Below are 20,374 nucleotides of genomic sequence, written 5' to 3' on the forward strand. Positions count from 1 at the left end.
GGACTCTCAAGAGTTTTCTCCAACACCACAGTTCAAAAATATCAATTATTCGGCATTCATGGGAAAATGTTTCCCACTAAAATAGAAGTTGACTGCTAGACCACCTTAGACAGAAGCCAAGAAAAGGCCTGCTGTTAACACCTCACAGTCCTGGTTGAGGACAGAAGTACCGGACACCTCAAGGGAACGCCAATGATTCTATACTTCACTGATAAATTTTCAAGTCTTGCACTTGATTGTTTTTTTTTTTTAACAATCTTTGACCATCTATCTATACCACAGGTAGAACATAGCAATTCAGGAAGTTTCTTTTTTAAAAAAAAAAAAAACAACACAAATTGCACTATATCTGTAGAGAGCTTCAGAAAATGAAGGATTAATAGGAACATGGAGGAAAGAGTCCTATGGAAATCAGAAGAAAGCAGAACTTATGTCAGCTGCTAATCTGACTGAATGAAGCTGGTAAGTTAGATTATTTGCCCTGCAATTGGACAGTGTCTAAAAATCCAAGTCTGTTGCAAACAATTCCTATTTCTATACAGTTTTTTCTAAGTCATTAGAAATTTCAGCAAGAGGAATGTTGGGAAAAGATAAGGTTTCTCAGTAATACTTTCTAGAATTTACCTATTTCAATTAAATTCTAAAAAGCAGATGTTCTGAGAACATTCAATGATTACAGGACCCATATTACATTTTTTTCTGGACTAAAGAACAAATGTTGAGACCTTCATTGGTGGTTTTACCATTTTTCCCTTGAAAACTTGAGTAGTGAGGATAGGTGGTCTGAATCTCTGACCCATGATCACTGTCAAATGTTCTGAACATTTATCCTCAGCAACATGCAAAAGAAGATTGTATTTCTCCTATACAGGGACAGACAGACTCTGTACAATAGCATAATTAAAAAAAAAGATTATTCTTTAAAATATTTTGTCTGCATCCAAGTCTTTACATCAGATCTCTGAGGATTCCAGAGGTTGAGATGAAAGACATTCTTGTATCTAGATTCATAGAAGAATGTAGAAGCTACAACTCCTTTTGTTTGATCTGGGTGACATGCTTCCAGCATGTAGGGGAGTACAGATTTAAGATGTGTACCTAAAATACATATTTCATAACAGAGAAAATTATTTTTGAAGCAAAGTGAAAGTATTTGGGCTTTCCTGGTGGCTCAGACAGTAAAGAATCCGCCTGAAATGTGAGAGACCTGGGTTCAATCCCTGGGTTGGGAAGATCCCCTGGAGAAGGGAATGGTTACCCATTGCAGTATTACAGTACCGTCTTGAGTTTGATATTATCATCTCCATTTGGGCTTTCCCTGGTAGCTCAGGTGGTGAAGAACCCACCTGTAATGCAGGAGATTCCGGTTTGATCCCTGGGTTGGGAAGATCCCCTGGAGAAGGGACAGGCTACCCACTCCAGTATTTATTGGTTTCCCTGATGGCTCAGACAGTAAAGAATCTGCCTGCAATGTGGGATACCTGGGTTTGATCCCTGAATTGGGAAGATTCCCAGGAGGGGCACATGGCAACCCACTCTAGTATTCTTGCCTGGAGAATCCCCATGGACAGAGGAACTTTCAGGCTACAGTCCATGGGGTCACAAAGAGTTGGACACAACTGAGTGACTAAGCATGGAAAGCATTAATACATAAACAAAAACAAAAATATCACCCCCAAATCAGTAATATTTTAAAGAATTTTAAAGTAGTCATTTATAGGTTTTTAAAGACCTATAAACAAAATATAAATAAATGTAAAATTTGAAGATCTGTGGGCAGAGGTCAAATTATAGATTATAGATTATAATCTATAATTATATCAAATTATAGATTAATTCTAATAAGTTCTATGTAAACTTTACTGATTTTCACTGGCATATTTTCTTCCAGTGATAACAATTTTCCTTTGCCAACTAGAAAATAGTAGTTATTTCTATTAGGCATAGAAAGATAATTTTTAATATTTAGGGCAATAGCTAGAATCTATAAAATATACTCATTATTCAAACTCCAATTGTATATCAATAACCATGCTTCTATGGATTAGTAATACTGGTTTTGGTTTTAATGGAATGGGGTGAGGAAGGTGACGGTGAGAAGAAACCCAGACTCATCGTGTGTAGCTTGATGTTGGAGATGTGTCTTTGGCTAAGAGAAAGAACTATTCTGGCAATGAATATAATCAATATAACTGAAGAGAGCGGAATAACAACCTTTAGTCCCAAATAGCAAAGGACAACACCCGCTCTTCATGTGATTAGTAGGACTCAAGTTGAACAGCTTTTTGTTTCTTAACAAAAGAGCAATCACATTTTGTAGAAGTCTTCTCTCTTTTTTTTTTTTTTTTTGGCTTTCTGGCTCAAAGTTAATTTACGGAATAGAAAATGTGGAGAGTTATGGTTGAGAAGTTCTGAATTTCTGGAATCTATGACACTGGATTTTAAGTATTACTAAACTTGAATTCCAAGTGAATTAATACCTTGAGTGAATTTTCAAATAGGCATCATATGTAGAGAAAGAAAAATTAAGGCAACCTTCTATTATTATAAATGATGACATTTTAAAAAATGAGACTTTAAAAAATAATTAGGATGAAAACAATTCTTAGAAGTTGAGAGGATATTACTGATAGAGATGAATTTGTTTACTGCATAACTAGATTTTAAATTTTCTCAAGTAAATCAGTACACCAGGACAGGTCACTGGTTTAGGACATGCCACTTCCACCTCCCAAAGCACTCCTGGGACCTGCAACCCCCAAATGGCAACAAGAGACGCCCCACAGCCCTGTGGTGGAAAACCTGCCCTGTGTAAGCTGCCTGCTAAATGACAACCCCTCCGCTTGGAGAACGGTACCTCATGCTGGGAAGTGGTCATCTTCTGTCCAGGGAACAAAAACAAAGAGGTGCTCATCTCTGCTATATGCACTCTGATGCCCACTTACCCTCTATTCCCCACTCCTCTCAACTCCCATCAACCATCTTAAGAAAACTACCAGGAGATCAGTTTGGCTGAAATCAGATCCATAAACTGAAAGTCAAGTCAGAAAAAGGGTTAAGCAAATATACAAGTCTGAAAGTAGGCTTTTCTATCTAAGAAACAAACAGAATCATCCACACCAGAAAAGAGGTACACTAAGTCAAGGGTACTCCTTGTTCTTACAAATATATAAAAGGTTCTGGATATCAACGACTAATCCATTTTGCCTGATTTTAATACTTTCTACTAATAGTTATCCTACAGAATTCCTATAGATTTTAAGATAAAAGAGGTAAAGCTTGAAACCTAAAGGGCAGGCTTAGTTTTCAAGTTACTAAAGAATATCTTGCTAAAAATCACTCCCTTGGAAGGAAGTTTGATAACATTGCCTTAGAGTGGCTCAGAGTTTTTCAGGGAAACTGAAATTAGCACAAAAAGAACTTTCTCTATGAAGACTTCCACTGATGACTTAAAGTGATGAATGGACAAATTTATGTATTAATATATATTTTATTTATATTTGAAAATGCAACTAACATCAAAAGAATACATTTATATCTTAAAATTTTATTAGGAAAATTTTAGGGAGTAATGAAACCGTTTTCTATTTTAATCTGGACTGGTAGTTACATGGGTGTATATGCTTAAGAAAAATTCATCAAACTCTACACTTAAGATCTGTGCATTTCACTGTGTTTAAGTTTTACACCAATTAGAAAAACTAAATTACAAAAAAGGTAAATCAAATGCAAGAAAGCTATAAAAACTAATAGTATGGAAAATGGCAAACTTTGACAGAATATCTGAATTGATTCAACTTTTGGAAACACTGGCTTATGGAAAGGTGAAAAAAAGTAACATCCAAAGGAAATTAAGTGAGTTTTGAAGCCTGACAGTGACTCTTCCCAAGGGATTCCTCTCTTACCATTCTTTATTGAGATATCTCTTTGCCTGAGGCTAGAAGCCAGCAGTAAAGATCAATTACAATATTTATCTTTGTGTAAAGATGCATATAAAACTAAGTGAATTCAGTGAGGTGCTGTATATGAATTCTATATTAATAAGAAGCTTATTAATTAACACAAATAACAGTATGGTACTGGCACAAAGACAGAAATATAGATCAATGGAACAAAATAGAAAGCCCAGAGATAAATCCACGTACCTATGGACACCTTGTTCTTGACGAAGAAGGCAAGAATATATAATGGATTAAAGACAATCTCTTTAACAAGTGGTGCTGGGAAAACTGGTCAACCACTTGTAAAAGAATGAATCTAGAACACTTTCTAACACCATACACAAAAATAAACTCAAAATGGATAAAAGATCTCAACGAAAGACCAGAAACTATAAAACTCCTAGAGGAAAACATAGGCAAAACACTCTCTGACATAAATCACAGCAGGATTCTCTATGACCCACCTCCTAGTATTCTAGGAGGAAATAAAAGCAAAATAAAAGCAAAAATAAACAAATGGGACCTAATTAAAATTAAAATCTTCTGCACAACAAAGGAAATGATAAGCAAGGTGAAAAGATAACCTTCAGAATGGGAGAAAATAATAGCAAATGAAGCAACTGATGAAGAATTAATCTAAAAAATATACAAGCAACTCCTGTAGCTCAATTCCAGAAAAATAAACGACCCAACCAAAAAATGGGCCAAAGAACTAAACAGACATTTCTCCAAAGAAGACATACATATGGCTAACAAAAACAAGAAAGATGCTCAACATCACTCATTATCAGTCAGTTCAGTTCAGTCACTCAGTTGTGTCTGACTCTTTGCGACCCCATGAATCGCAGCACGCCAGGCCTCGCTGTCCATCACCAACTCCCGGAGTTCATTCAGACTCGCATCCATCGAGTCAGTGATGCCATCCAGCCATCTCATCCTCGGTCGTCCCCTTCTCCTCCTGCCCCCAATCCCTCCCAGCATCACAGTCTTTTCCAATGACTCCACTCTTCACATGAGGTGGCCAAAGTACTGGAGTTTCAGCTTTAGCATCATTCCTTCCAAAGAAATCCCAGGACTGGTCTCCTTTAGGATGGACTGGTTGAATCTCCTTGCAGTCCAAGGGACTCTCAAGAGTCTTCTCCAACACCACAGTTCAAAAGCATCAATTCTTTGGTGCTCAGTCTTCTTCACAGTCCAACTCTCACATCCATACATGACTACTGGAAAAACCATAGCCTTGACTAGACAGACCTTTGTTGGAAAGGAATGTCTCGGCTTTTAAATATGCTATCTAGGTTGGTCATAACTTTCCTTTCAAGGAGTGTCTTTTAATTTCATGGCTGCAATCACCATCTGCAGTGATTTTGGAGCCCCCAAAAATAAAGTCTGACACTATTTCCACTGTTTCCCCATCTATTTCCCATGAAGTGATGGGACTGGATGCCATGATCTTCATTTTCTCAATGTTGAGCTTTAAGCCAACTTTTTCATTCTCCTCTTTCACTTTCATCAAGAGGATTTTGAGTTCCTCTTCACTTTCTGCCATAAGGGTGGTGTCTTCTGCATATCTGAGGTGATTGGTATTTCTCCCGGAAATCTTGATTGCAGCTTGTGTTTCTTCCAGTCCAGCGTTTCTCATGATGTGCTCTGCATATAAGTTAAATAAGCAGGATGCCAATATACAGCCTTGATGTACTCCTTTTCCTATTTGGAACCAGTCTGTTGTTCCATGTCCAGTTCTAACCGTTGCTTCCTGACCTGCATATAGGTTTCTCAAGAGGCAGGTCAGGTGGTCTGGTATTCCCATCTCTTTCAGAATTTTCCAGTTTATTGTGATCCACACAGTCAAAGGCTTTGGCATAGTCAATAAAGCAGAAATAGATGTCTTTCTGGAACTCTCTTGCTTTTTCGATGATCCAGCAGATGTTGGCAATTTGATCTCTGGTTCCTCTGCCTTTTCTAAAACCAGCTTGAACATCTGGAAGTTCACGGTTCACGTATTGGTGAAGCCTGGCTTGGAGAATTTTGAGCATTACTTTACTAGCATGTGAGATGAGTGCAACTATGCGGTAGTTTGAGCATTCTTTGGCATTGCCTTTCTTTTGGAATGAAAAGTGACCTTTTCCAGTCCTGTGGCCACTGCTGAGTTTTCCAAATTTGCTGGCATACTGAGTGCAGCACTTTCACAGCATCATCTTTCAGGATTTGAAATAGCTCGATTGGAATTCCATCACCTGCACTAACTTTTTTCGCTGTGATGCTTTCTAAGGCCCACTTGACTTCACATTCCAGGATGTAAATTACGCCTTTATTGGGGTTTCCCCTTGCCACAAGACAGGACAGAGTAAAGGATTTAGAACTTTGGCTACTTTGAATAATTCTAGAACGCTCTGGGCTGGAGGAAGGGTCTTCATTTGGCTGGAACCTGGCCTGGGGATAATTTAGGGCAGGGGCAATGCTGGCTCAGTATTTTAGAATATGATAAGAAGACAGTTGGGAGATGTGGAATTGGAATTGGTTAGTGCATATGAAGGAGGTACCCTGTGCATCTTGAAGCACTGGCTAGCCTTCAGAGGGTTAGTCCCTCCCCAGACAAAAAGGGTTTTTAAAATGTCAAATCATCATGATATACATACATACACAGAGTCTGAGAAAGGAAGAACTAGGAAAAAATTTTTTTGAAAAAGTAAAGTAATGAAGGATCACTAACCCACACATTAAAGAAAAGATAGAGTAATTACAGCAATTTGGAATTCATTTTAAGACTACATATGTAAATAGATACAGAAATGGATATTCTGTCATGCACAATGCTGCATGTTGTATCATGAAGAAGGTATACGATATATTATAGCATGTGTGCTCAGTTGCTCAGTCACATCAGACTCTTTGCAACCCCATGGACTATAGTCCACCAGGCTCCTCTGTTCATGGGACTCTCCAGGCAAGAATACTGGAGTGGGTTGCTATTTCCTCCTCTAGGGGATCTTCTCAACCCAGGCATCAAACTCTTGTCTCCTGCATTGGTAGGCGGATCCTTTACTGAGCCACCTGGGAAGCCCCATACTATCTATTATAGAGAAGAAAACAAAAGAAAAGCAGAAAAGTAGGGAAAGATTATTTATTAGTATAAACTGTACTGGGATAAGCAGTGAGTGCAGGGACAAAACATGTCTTTTTCCACCACCCTTCTAAGTTCTCATTTGGGGCCCCTATAACAAAAGACAGATGAAAAAGAGAAAAGCATGCAAAATTATCTAATGTAAGTTTTATGTGACTGGGGAGCCTCCATAGGAAATGAAGACCCAGAGAAGCAACTCAACCTCAGGGTTGTGACTCTGGGTGTGATAAGGTGTGGAAAGTCACAGGGATGTGACAGGACAGGAAGGGGCATGGGCTACACGTGGAGCCTGCTTCAGAGGACTCTCTGTGTCCTCTGTCTTTGGAGACAGAAGGCTCCTGTCCTCCACGTACAGGGAAGACAACTCCCTCATGAGGCCCTTATCACCTGCTTCAGGGGAAGGTCAGAAAGCCCTTCCTACCTGGTGTTTCACAAACTCCTTCATCTGAGAATACTCAATACACCAAGGTGCTGTATTCTGGGGCAGCACGTCCTGAATCTTATCACTATAAGGCTGCTGCAATTTTTTATATTCTATCATTGTACCACATGTAAAAATAAATCCATATTCCCACAATAATAGCTAACATTTATGAAATGTTTCCTATTTTCCAAGCACTGTGCTATGTACTTTATACAAATTGTCAAGAGTAATTTTTGTATTATAAGACGTTTTCATTCTTCCCATTTAACAGGAGGAAACTGAGAGCATAGAGAGTTAAGCAGCCAAATTGAAGATCATAGCAGTGGTAGGTGACAGACCAGGACTCTATCCCCTTAACAAGTAAATATATGGTCAAAAATGTTTCAGTATGTATGGTAGAAAATAAGTAAATTATCCAGTAATTTCAAGAACAACGTGTTTATTTCCATTTTCCTCTCCATAAGAAGTCTCTGAAATTTCATGGCTTTGGGTCTGATTTGTAATATTTCACTATTATTTTATATTAAATCACTCTGCAATTATATTGGTAGTTTGTTGAGTTCAGCAGGACATTCAAAAGTCACACCAAATGTCGGACAGACATTACACAGTCCTGTCTGATGCACTGCAAGATATCTACTGCCCTGAATCTTTGCTCAGTAGAACATCTTGTGAAAGTGAATGTTGCTCAGTCATGTCCAACTCTTTGCGACCCCATGGACTATACAGTCCATGAAATTCTTCAGGTCAGAATACTGGCTGCTGCTGCTAAGTCGCTTCAGTTGTGTCCGACTCTGTGCGACCGCAGAGACGGCAGCCCACCAGGCTCCCCCATCCCTGGGATTCTCCAGGCAAGAACACTAGAGTGGGTTGCCATTTCCTTTTCCAATGCATGAAAGTGAAAAGTGAAAGTGAAGTCGCTCAGTCGTGTCCGACTCTTAGCGACCCCATGGACTGCAGCCTACCAGGCTCCTCTGCCCATGGGATTTTCCAGGCAAGAGTACTGGAGTGGGGTGCCATTGCCTTCTCCGCAGAATACTGGAGTGGGTAACTTCTCCCTTCTCCAGGGGATCTTCCCAACCCAGGGACAGAATCCAGGTCTCCCGCATTGCAGGTGGATTCTTTACCAGCTGAGCCACAAGGGAAGCAGAATGTCTTGTATTCTCCCAAACACCTCCACACATTCCTAAAATATCTCTTAGGGCAGGGTCTCTCAAACTACCTGTGGTAAAAAACCAGTTACTTTCCCCAACTCCATAATCTGTCCAATATTTATACTTTTATTAAAAAAAAAAGTCACTAGGGGAAAATGAAACAAAAAGTTAAAACATACAGAATATAAGTTCCATTTTATTGCATTTGACAGACAAAAATTACCATGCAAGTGTCTAAATGGTTATTGTCAGTTTTTGCTCTTATCTCATTGCAGGCCAATAAATAGATAGTTTACAGACCAGTTCTGGTTCGTGGGCCACATTTTGAATAGCATTGACCTAGAGACAGTACCACCTTTGTTGAAAATCACTAGTAAAAATAAAGCAATACATAAGAATGGTAGTTAATATTACCTTTAAAATTTTTATGCTAAATATCCTCTAGTAGAGACTGAAACAAACAATAGCATCCAGATAAACAACCCTGCACTACTTCACATACTCCTGTCTAAATCTTCAGACCTGCACACAAGTCCTAGTTCGTTCCTTTTCTAAAGGGCAACCTTGTCTTCTGATGTTGAATTTCTCTTTGCAAAGGTGCATCTACACTATTTACAGAGTGAAAAGTCCAGATTCCTTTTACGAGCAAAAAGCAAAAGGATAAAAACAAAATTTGATTTTAACAGGACTCATAAAAATATACATACACGGAACACGAAAATGATGGTCCTCTCACTCTCTGTCCACGTGGAGGTTCCTGCCCATCAGCCTTTCCCGTTTCCCCACGTCACACTTGACTTCCTGAGAGTTCACCCTGTCCCTGCCCCATCACTCAACACAGGAAGGACCACAAGGATAGGCTTTGCTTTCGATCATGGTCCACTTACTTATGACACTAATACATTACTTGTCCAGAAGAATTTGTTTTAAAGCATTGACTCCTTTTCTTTTTTAGTGGTGTCCTATTGAGAATATTGTCACATGAGAACACTGTCAAGGCTTCTCCTATTCTAACCATAGCTTTGACAGTAAGTAGAGTTAAATATCTCTCCACACACAATGTATAGAATGACATTAAATTTTAAAAATTGCTTTAAAATGCTATTAACTTTACAAATTTTCATTAAAAAGATTCAAACAAATGTCTGATGTTGTTCTCTACTTAACTTTAAGGTAAAGTCCATAATGAGCTGTGAATTTTAATTATTTCTATTTTCTATGAAGATTTCACACATGACATAAAATATTTTAGTATGAGAAATATTAAAATATGAGTATGTATAAAGGCAATTGTTTATTTCTTAACTTAAAATTTTTATTATCTAATATCTGAAAATTCTATTATACTGATATAAGCAACATAAATATTAACCATAAAAATTAAAATATTAACCATTAATATTAAATATAAATACTAAATTCCTAGTGTCAACCAAACACTTAGAATAAAAAAATCAATTATGTCATTTTGATTTAGAATATTAATTTTCTTTTAAAATTGTATTAATCAGACTGAATTTGAATTCTGTATATATAATAAAACATGATCTTACCCTTTTCTTGGCCACCACAGTAACTTTGCCAGCTGCTTTGGATTTGTCTGTAAGGTAATAAAGAATGGCTGCTTCAGAAAAGTGCCTACACCCCTGTTCAAGTAAATGCAACGTTACATAGAATTTTCTACTTTCTCATACAGTGAATGTGTTTTCTATGGTCCTTTCAATAAAAATGCTAACAAACTCAGCTCCCAGAGTTGATTATAAAACAAAGTAATCCAAAAGTAACATCAGGGATTCCTCTACTTAATTGACAAACCTCTGCCCCTAAATCTGATTGGCTGGCTGGATGCCCTCCAGCAAGCATCCAGTGCATTTCATTTCTAGGCTCTGGTCAGCCCGAGTGCCCTGGGGTATGTAGGATCAGGAATTAAATCCCAGTTACTTCTACATGCACATCTTACTACATGCCAGACAAGGAATAAAGACTTCAAAGAGACAACGTCCTATTTAATCAAGGTGCGTGCCCTGTCTCCACTTCACAGCCTGAGGTTTTGCAATGGGCCCCATTCGGAGCCCCGAATGGGGCTGCCAATAGTGCTGTCAAGAAAGACGCAGTAAGAGTGCAGAGGCTAATCAAACAAGAGTACAGCTAATCTTGAACAACATGGGTATTTAGAGTGCTAACCCCTTGTGTAGTCAAAAATCCACATATAACTTTTGATTCCCCTAAAATTTAATGACTTGTAGCCTACTGTTAACTGGAAGCCTTACTGATAATAGAAACAGTTGACTAACACATATCATGTATGTTATTATGTATTATATACTATATTCTTACAACAAAGTAAGCCAGAGAAAAGAAAATGTCTTTAAGCAAATCATGAAAGGAAAAAATATTTACAGAATACTGTATATATATATCAGTGCTGTAAGTTTCATCTGTCTGTCACCACCTATAGCAATTTTGTCTTCTATGATACAAAATACTGTAGATGTCACATGTATTACTAACACTAGACATCAAATATGAAAAGATATTATGAAAACAAAATTAATGTTTCATGAAGAAACAGTAACATGGCTGCCCAGTGTAATGGATATGATTGCTCACGGTAGCCTAGCCTCTACGTTAATGGATAAACCATAATAACATTTTTATGGCAGACTATATTATGGTCACATTCATAAGACAGAATGGGACACACTTATATTTTTTAAAACCCCTTACCTGTGATGATAGGCTGATATGCAGTTTCCCCAATTATTAGAGAGAGAGGTACTGTATGTAATATAATTCTTTGAAAGCAAAGTTATAAGACAGTAAGAAAACTAACACATCATTAATTTTGTGTTACCTATCACTCACATTTTGCCTATGTAAGGCTCGTCTATTCACTTCAATATAAGTCTTTCACACAATGTTCTACATGATGAATACCTGGGCATTAATGATGAGGACACAAAGTGTCATACAGTACTCCACTGCAAGTATTAGACTTTCACCCAAGGATATAAAACAAATACATTTATGAACTGTATGGCATGATGATTATTTACTATTCACTGAGTAGAAGTAGGTCATCATAAAGGTTTTCATCCTCACTGGCTTCATTTTGACTAGGCTGTGGAGGAGGAGGAGAAAGGATTGGACTTTCTTATGGGTGGCAGAGGAGGTGGAGGAGGTGGAAGGGGAGACAGGATAGACAGGCTCACTTGGTGTCACTTTATAGAAATGCGTCTTCATTTTTGTCTGGCTTTTTTGCATTCTCATTTCTCCAAAATGATACTAACACTTCTTCCACCATTTGCTTCGGTTTCAGTGCCCGTATCATAGAAGAGTCCATGATGTAAAAAGTCAAAACCAGGCTTCAGTAATCTGAAACCTTCTGCCAGACTGATGTCAATTTGTTTTCTGGCACTGCTTCTTCTACATCTTCTTCCTCATAATCTGGCCCTGATTCAGAAGCAGTTATCTGTTAATTCCTCTGGTGTGCTGTCTTGAATTTCTCCAAGGTCTGGAAACTCATCACCTGCTACTCTTTTTGTCATATCCACAACCTCTTTCATGATGTCCTCAACTGGCTCCATTGTAAGTCCTGTGAAGTCATACACATCTGCTAAGTTTTCTCCAGCAGGGATTTACTATTTCAGGCTTGATGGGCTTCATGGATTTTTCTGTAACAATGGCATCTTCAATGGTGTAATCAATCCTTCCAGACTTTCACAATGTTCTATCAGGGTTCTCTTCTAGAGTGTTGACAATCCTTTCCATGTGTAACGAGCCTTAAAAGTCCTATGATCCCTAATCTACAGACTGAATTCAGTTCAGTTCAGTCACTCAGTTGTGCCCGACTTTTTGTGACCCCAAGGACTGCAGCACACCAAGCCTCCCTGTCCATCACCAACTCCTGGAGTTTGCTCAAACTCGTGTCCATCGAGTTGGTGATGCCATCCAACAATCTCATCCTCTGTCATCCCCTTCTCCTGCTGCCTTCAATCTTTCCCAGCATCAGGGTCTTTTCTAGTGAGTCAGGTTTTTACATCATGTGGCCAAAGGACTGGAGCTTCAGCTTCAGCATCAGTCCTTCCAATGAATATTCAGTGTTGATTTCCAAGGGACTCTCAAGAGTCTTCTCCAACACCACAGTTTAGAAGCATCAATTCAACGCTGCTCAGATTTCTTTATGGTCCAACTCTCACATTCAGACATGACTACTGGAAAAACCATACTTTTGACTAGGACCTTTGCAGGCAAAGTAATGTCTCTGCTACTTAATATTCTGTTCCAGTTGTTCATAGCTTTTCTTCCAAGGAGCAAGTGTCTTTTAATTTCATGGCTGCAGTCACCATCTGCAGTGATTTTGGAGCCTAAGCAAATATAGCCTGTTACTGTTTCCACTGTTTCCCCATCTATTTGCCATGAAGTGATGGGACTGCATGCCATGATCTTCGTTTTCTGAATGTTGAGCTTTAAGCCAGCTTTTTTAGTCTCCTCTTTCACCTTAATCATGAGGCTGTTCAGTTCCTCTTCATTTTCTGCCATAAGGGTGGTGTCATCTGCATATCTGAGGTTACTGATGTTTCTCCCAGCAGTTCAGAGACTGAATAAGAGAAGACGTGTTTGGAAGGCAAGCAGACCACTTTGACACCCTCAGTGCTGACTGGTACTTGCTTCTTTTCTTTACTAACAAATATCTTTTGCAGCATTTTTTTTTTTCTAGAATAGGACACTTTCATCTGCATTAAAAATCTGTTCAGGCAGGCATCTCTTCTCCTCAGTGACTTTTTTAATGGCATCTGGGAACTCATCTCCTGCCTTTTGGTCAGCAGAAGCTGCTTCTCTTGTTATCTTGACATTTCTTAAGCCCAATCTCTTTCTAAAATTATCAAATCATCCTTTGCAGGCAGTAAATTCTCCAATTCAGATCCCTCACCTTCCTTTTGCTTTATGTTGTCATTTAATAACCTCACTTTTTCTTGAATCATACTAGAGTCTAAGGTATGTCTTTTTGATAGCAAATCTGTACTCACATTAAGGCTGCAATTTCAATGCAAGGTAAAAAGGGCATTGCACTAAAGTGAAAGGTTTTGGTGCATGCTAGTGTAGCAATGGTGCTCCACTCCAGCACTCTTGCCTGGAGAATCCCATGGACGGAGGAGCCTGGTGGGTTGCTGTCTACGGGGTCGCACAGAGTCAGACACGACTGAAGCGACTTAGCAGCAGCAGCAGCAGCAGTGTAGCCAAAGTGACAGCTTCACAAATTTAATTTTGTTTCACTTTTTTACCATGGTTGGATTCTTCCATCTTGAAATGGTGGCAACTTCAGTTGCAGACCTCCGTCTATAGTCCATATCAAGTAATTCTGTTTTTCCTTGGAATGTCATGACTTATTTCCTGGGTGCACTTTCAGCATCATTAGTGGCACTTCGTGGGTTCTATGGTATTGTTCAGGGCTTATGGTATTGCATGGAAAATATGTGAGAACTGCAAGAGAACACTTTCCACTGTGATACGGAACTTTAGCAGAGAGATGAAGTGATCGTGCAGAGGTGACCCATGTCACAGCATTTGCACAGGTGTGCACTACATCTGTGCTCACTGTGACAGCAGCAGGAGGTAGCTGGGAAAGTATTAACATAGCACAGTGTGTGCACAACACTTACCTGTATGCAATCATGGTTTCATACTGCGTTTTTATGTTTGTTTACATTTCATCTGGCTACAAATGGCACCATATACAATCTGTGTCTTTGTACATTTTAATAAGTTTTAATTTTTATAATATATTTGTGTGTATTTCATGGTAGTAAATGATTAAAATAGCCTGCTATCTACATATAATTTAATCACTCATAATATACCCTTTTCTCAAATTTTTTTAGGTTATGCAGTTCATCTGTAAATTTTTTCAAATTGTCACCAATCTCCCCACATTTTTCATATATTTATAAAGTGAATTCACTGAAATCTGTGTATAAGTGAATCTGCTCAGTTTCAACTCATGTCGTTCAAGGGTCAACTGTATAGAAAATTATTTAAAGATCATTTTGACATGTGCAAAATATGTATGTGTGTGTATTAGTAAAAATCATTGGCACAACTCATCTTTTTAAAAAAAAATGTTCAATCTGGAATTCCATAATTGAATAGATTCTATGTAAATATTTATCCATAGATCTGTTTTAGAAACCTTAATACTGTGGTAATGAAAAATGAAAAGGCAAAATGATAGGATACTGAAAGAGGAACTCCCTAGGTCAGTAGGTGCCAAACACGCTACTGGAGATCAGTGGAGAAATAACTCCAGAAAGAATGAAGGGATGGAGCCAAAGCAAAAACAACACCCAGCTGTGGATGTGACTGGTGATAGAAGCAAGGTCCAATGCTGTAAAGAGCAATATTGCATAGGAACCTGGAATGTCAGGTCCATGAATCAAGGCAAATTGGAAGTGGTCAAACAAGAGATGGCAAGGGTGAACGTCGACATTCTAGGAATCAGCAAACTAAAATGGACTGGAATGGGTGAATTTAACTCAGATGACCATGATATCTACTACTGCGGGCAGGAATCCCTCAGAAGAAATGGAGTAGCCATCATGGTCAACAAAAGGGTCCAAAATGCAGTACTTGGATGCAATCACAAAAACGACAGAATGATTTCTGTTCATCTCCAAGGCAAACCATTCAATATCACAGTTATCCAAGTCTATGCCCCAACCAGTAATGCTGAAGAAGCTGAAGTTGAACGGTTCTATGAAGACCTACAAGACTTTTTAGAATTAACACCCAAAAAAGATGTCCTTTTCATTCTAGGGGACTGGAATGCAAAAGTAGGAAGTCAAGAAACACCTGGAGAAAAAGGCAAATTTGGCCTTGGAATGCGGAATGAAGCAGGGCAAAGACTAATAGAGTTTTGCCAAGAAAATGCACCCTCTTCCGACAACACAAGAGAAGACTCTACACATGGACATCACCAGATGGTCAACACTGAAATCAGATTGATTCTATTCTTTGCAGCCAAAGATGGAGAAGCTCTATACAGTCAGCAAAAACAAGACCAGGAGCTGACTGTGGCTCAGATCATGAACTCCTTATTACCAAATTCATATTAAATTGAAGAAAGTAGGGAAAACCACTAGACCATTCAGGTACGACCTAAATCAAATCCCTATGATTATACAGTGGAAGTGAAAAACAGATTTAAGGGCCTAAATCTGATAGATAGAGTGCCTGATGAACTATGGAATGAGGTTCGTGACATTGTATAGGAGACAGGGATTAAGACCATCCCCATGGAAAAGAAATGCAAAAGAGCAAAATGGCTGTCTGGGAGGCCTTACAAATAGCTGTGAAAAGAAGAGAGGCGAAAAGCAAAGGAGAAAAGGAAAGATATAAGCATCTGAATGCAGAGTTGGAGAGAAGAGCAAGAAGAGATAAGAAAGCCTTCGTCAGCAATCAATGCAAAGAAATAGAGGAAAAGAACAGAATGGGAAAGACTAGAGATCTCTTCAAGAAAACTGAGATACCAAGGGAACATTTCATGCAAAGATGGGGTCAATAAAGGACAGAAATGATATGGACCTAATAGAAGCAGAAGATATTAAGAAGAGGTGGCAAGAATACACAGAAGAACTGTACAAAAAAGATCTTCATGACCCAGATCATCACGATGGTGTGATCACTCATCTAGAGCCAGACATCCTGGAATGTGAAGTCAAGTGGGCCTTAGAAAGCATCACAGCGAGAAAAGCTAGTGGAGGTGATGGAATTCCAGTTGAGCTATTTCAAATCCTGAAAGATGATATTGTGAAAGTGCTGCACTCAATATACCAGCAAATTTGGAAAACTCAGCAGGGGCCACAGGACTGGAAAATATCACTATTCATTCCAATCCCAAAGAAAGGCAATGCCAAAGAATGCTCAAACTACCGCACAACTGCAGTCATCTCACACGCTAGTAAAGCAATGCTCAAAATTCTCCAAGCCAGGCTTCAGCAATACGTGAACCGTGAACTTCCTGATGTTCAAGCTGGTTTTAGAAAAGGCAGAGGAACCAGAGATCAAATTGCCAACATCCGCTGGATCATGGAAAAAGCAAGAGAGTTCCAGAAAAACATCTATTTCTGCTGTACTGACTATGCCAAAGCCTTTGACTGTGTGGATCACAATAACCTGTGGACAATTCTGAAAGAGATGGGAATACCAGACCACCTGACCTGCCTCTTGAGAAATCTGTATGCAGGTCAGGAAGCAACAGTTAGAACTGGACATGGAACAACGGACTGGTTCCAAATAGGAAAAGGAGTACGTCAAGGCTGTATATTGTCACCCTGCTTATTTAACTTATATGCAGAGTACATCATGAGAAACGCTGGACTGGAAGAAACACAAGCTGGAATCAAGATTGCCAGGAGAAATGTCAATCACCTCAGATATGCAGAAGACACCATCCTTATGGTAGAAAGTGAAGAGGAACTCAAAAGCCTCTTGATGAACGTGAGAGAGGAGAGTGAAAAAGTTGGCTTAAAGCTCAACATTCAGAAAACGAAGATCATGGCATCTGGTCCCATCACTTCATGGGAAATAGATGGGGAAACAGTGGAAACAGTGTCAGACTTTATTTTGGGGGGCTCTAAAATCACTGCAGATGGTGACTGCAGCCATGAAATTAAGATGCTTACTCCTTGGAAGGAAAGTTATCACCAACCTAGACAGCATATTCAAAAGCAGAGACATTACTTTGCTGACTAAGGTCCATCTAGTCAAGGCTATAGTTTTTCTAGTGGTCATGTATGGATGTGAGGGTTGGGCTGTGAAGAAAGCTGAATGCCGAAGAATTGATGCGTTCGAACTGTGGTGTTGGAGAAGACTCTTGAGAGTCCCTTGGACTGCAAGGAGATCCAACCAGTCCATTCTGAAGGAGATCAGTCCTGGGATTTCTTTGGAAGGAATGATGCTAAAGCTGAAACTCCAGTACTTTGGCCACGTCATGCGAAGAGTTGACTCATTGGAAAAGACTCTGATGCTGGGAGGGATTGGGGGCAGGAGGAAAAGGGGACGACAGAGGATGAGATGGCTGGATGGCATCACTGACTTGATGGATGTGAGTCTGAGTGAACTCTGGGAGTTGGTGATGGACAGGGGGGCCTTGTGTGCTGCGATTCATGGGGTCGCAAAGAGTCAGACACGACTGAGCGACTGAACTGAACTGAAACATATATACTATATATATACACATAAACATATATATACACACACACACACACACACACACTTTTTTTTTTCTCTGTTTGCCATTGGAGTCTTGTTTTACCCTCTAGGGGTTGTTTCATATATACTCTTATTTTTTCTGATATATCTGTTAGTTTTCTAAATCGTTTTTATTTTTTATTCTCTATTATTGTTCTGCTCCTTTTTATTTTTTATTATTTTTTTCTTCTTTGCTACTGAAGTTTGCTTTTACCCTCCAGAGCCTGTTTCATATAGATTTATATCTTTTCTAACATATCTGTTAGTATTTTAAATTTATTTTAAATTTATTTAAAATTTATTTTGTCTTTTATTCTCTGTTATTGTTCTGCTCCTTTTTATTTTTTATTATTTTTTTCTTCTTTGCTACTGAAGTTTGCTTTTACCCTCCAGAGCCTGTTTCATATAGATTTATATCTTTTCTAACATATCTGTTAGTATTTAAAATTTATTTTAAATTTATTTAAAATTTATTTTGTATTTTATTCTCTGTTATTGATCTGCTCCTTTATTTTTTACTTTTTTTTTTTTTTCTGCACCCTGCATCTTGCAGGATCCTAGCTCACAGGCCAGGAAACAGGCCTGAGCTCCAGTGGTGGGAGCACTGATTCCAAACTGCTAGACTAACACAGAGTATCAGGCCCCAGGGAATATTAATCAGGATGAGGTATCCCAGAGGTACACATCTCAACACCAAGATCCCACTTCACCCCAGTGCCCACAAACTCCACTGCTGGAAACCTCAGGCCAAACAACTAGTAAGAAAGGAACATAGACCCACCCATAAAAAAAAAAAAAAAAAAAGCATGAGATGATAAAAACTATGACAGGCACTGAAAATGAAATTGATCAAAAATCTTCCAACAAACAAAAGACCAGCACCAGAAGGCTTCACAGGTGAATTCTATCCTGTTCAAATTCTTCCCAAAAATTGCAGAGGGAACACTCCCAAACTCATTTTACAAGGCCACCATCACCCTGGTACCAAAACCAGGAAATCACAAAAAAAGAAAACTTCAGGCCAATATCACTAATGAATATAGATCTAAAAATCCCCAAAAATATACTAGCAAAAAGAATATAACAACATGTTAAAAGGATCATACACCATGATCAAGTGGGGTTTATCCAAGGGATGCAAGGATACTTCAATATATGTAAATCAGTGGGATATACCATATTAACAAATTGAAAGATAAAAGGCTTCTGATAAAAGACAAAAATCACATGATAATCTTAATAGATTTAGAAAAATCTTTCAACAAAATTCAATACCCATTTATGTTAAAAAAAAAAAAAATCTCTCCAGAAAATGAACAGAGAAGGAACCTACCTCAACATAACAAGGGCCACGTACAACAAACCCACAGCAAACATTATTTCCAATGGCGAAAACCTGAAAGCATCTCCTCTAAGATCAGGAACAAGATAAGAGGGCACACTCTCACCACTGTTATTCAACATAGTTTTAGAAGTCCTAGTCATGGCAATCAGAGAAGGAAAACAAATAAAAGGAATCTAGATTGGAAAAGAAGTAAAACTCTGTCTACAGATGACAAGATAATGTATGTAGACAGAAAATCCTAAAGTTGCCACCAGAAAATTACTAGAGCTAATCAATGAACTTAGTAAAGTCTCAGGATACAAAATTAATACACAGAAATTGTTTGCATTCCTATACACTAATAATGAAATATCAGAAAGAGAAATTAAGGAAACAATCCCATTCGTCATTGCAACAAACAGAGTAAAATACCCAGGAATATTCCAACTGATGAAAGAATAATGTCCAGTATACACAAGTAGTTCAATATCAGAAAAGCAAACAACCCAATCAAAAAATGGGCAGAAGACCTAAACTGACATTTCTCCAAAAAAGACACACAGATGGCTAAAAGACACATGAAAAAATGCTCTACATCACTCATCATGAGAGAAATGCAAATCAAAACTACGATGAGGTATCACCTCACATTGGTCAGAATGGCAATCATCAAAAAATCTACAAATAATAAATGCTGGAGAGGATGTGGAGAAAAGAGAACCTTCTTGCACTGTTGGTGGGAATGTAAATTGATACAGCCACTATGGAGAACAGTATGGAAATTCCTTAGAAAACTAAGAATGAAGTTACCATATGACCTTTGAAATTGAAAGAAGTATTCCTAGGTATTTTATTCTGTTTGTTGCAATGGCGAATGGGATCATTTCCTTAATTTCTCTCCTTAGGTAGGTTTATTCCTAGGATAAAAACCTGTAAAAGACCTGTATACAGAAAACTATCATACTGATGAAAGAAATTAAAGATGACACAAACAGATGGAGAGATATATCACATTCTAGGATTGGAAGAATCAACATTGTGAAAATAACTATACTAGCCAAAGCAATCTACAAACTCAATACAACCCCTATCAAATTACCAATGGCATTTTTCACAGAACTAGAATAAAATATTTCACAATTTGTATGAGAACACAAAAGA

General features: G+C 38.4%; 1 protein-coding gene across 1 annotated transcript in view; it reads right to left on the reverse strand.

The window, feature by feature from the left end:
• ZCWPW2 (zinc finger CW-type and PWWP domain containing 2) overlaps positions 1-20,374 on the reverse strand; it is a 149,798-nt gene that overhangs the window by 22,622 nt on the left and 106,802 nt on the right. The window contains exon 7 of the mRNA XM_052644491.1: positions 10,194-10,240. Within this exon, the coding sequence (XP_052500451.1) occupies positions 10,194-10,240 (47 nt within the window). The remainder of the gene's footprint in view (positions 1-10,193; positions 10,241-20,374) is intronic.

Source organism: Budorcas taxicolor, chromosome 1 (assembly GCF_023091745.1).
Source record: "Budorcas taxicolor isolate Tak-1 chromosome 1, Takin1.1, whole genome shotgun sequence".
Classification (NCBI taxonomy): domain Eukaryota; kingdom Metazoa; phylum Chordata; class Mammalia; order Artiodactyla; family Bovidae; genus Budorcas; species Budorcas taxicolor.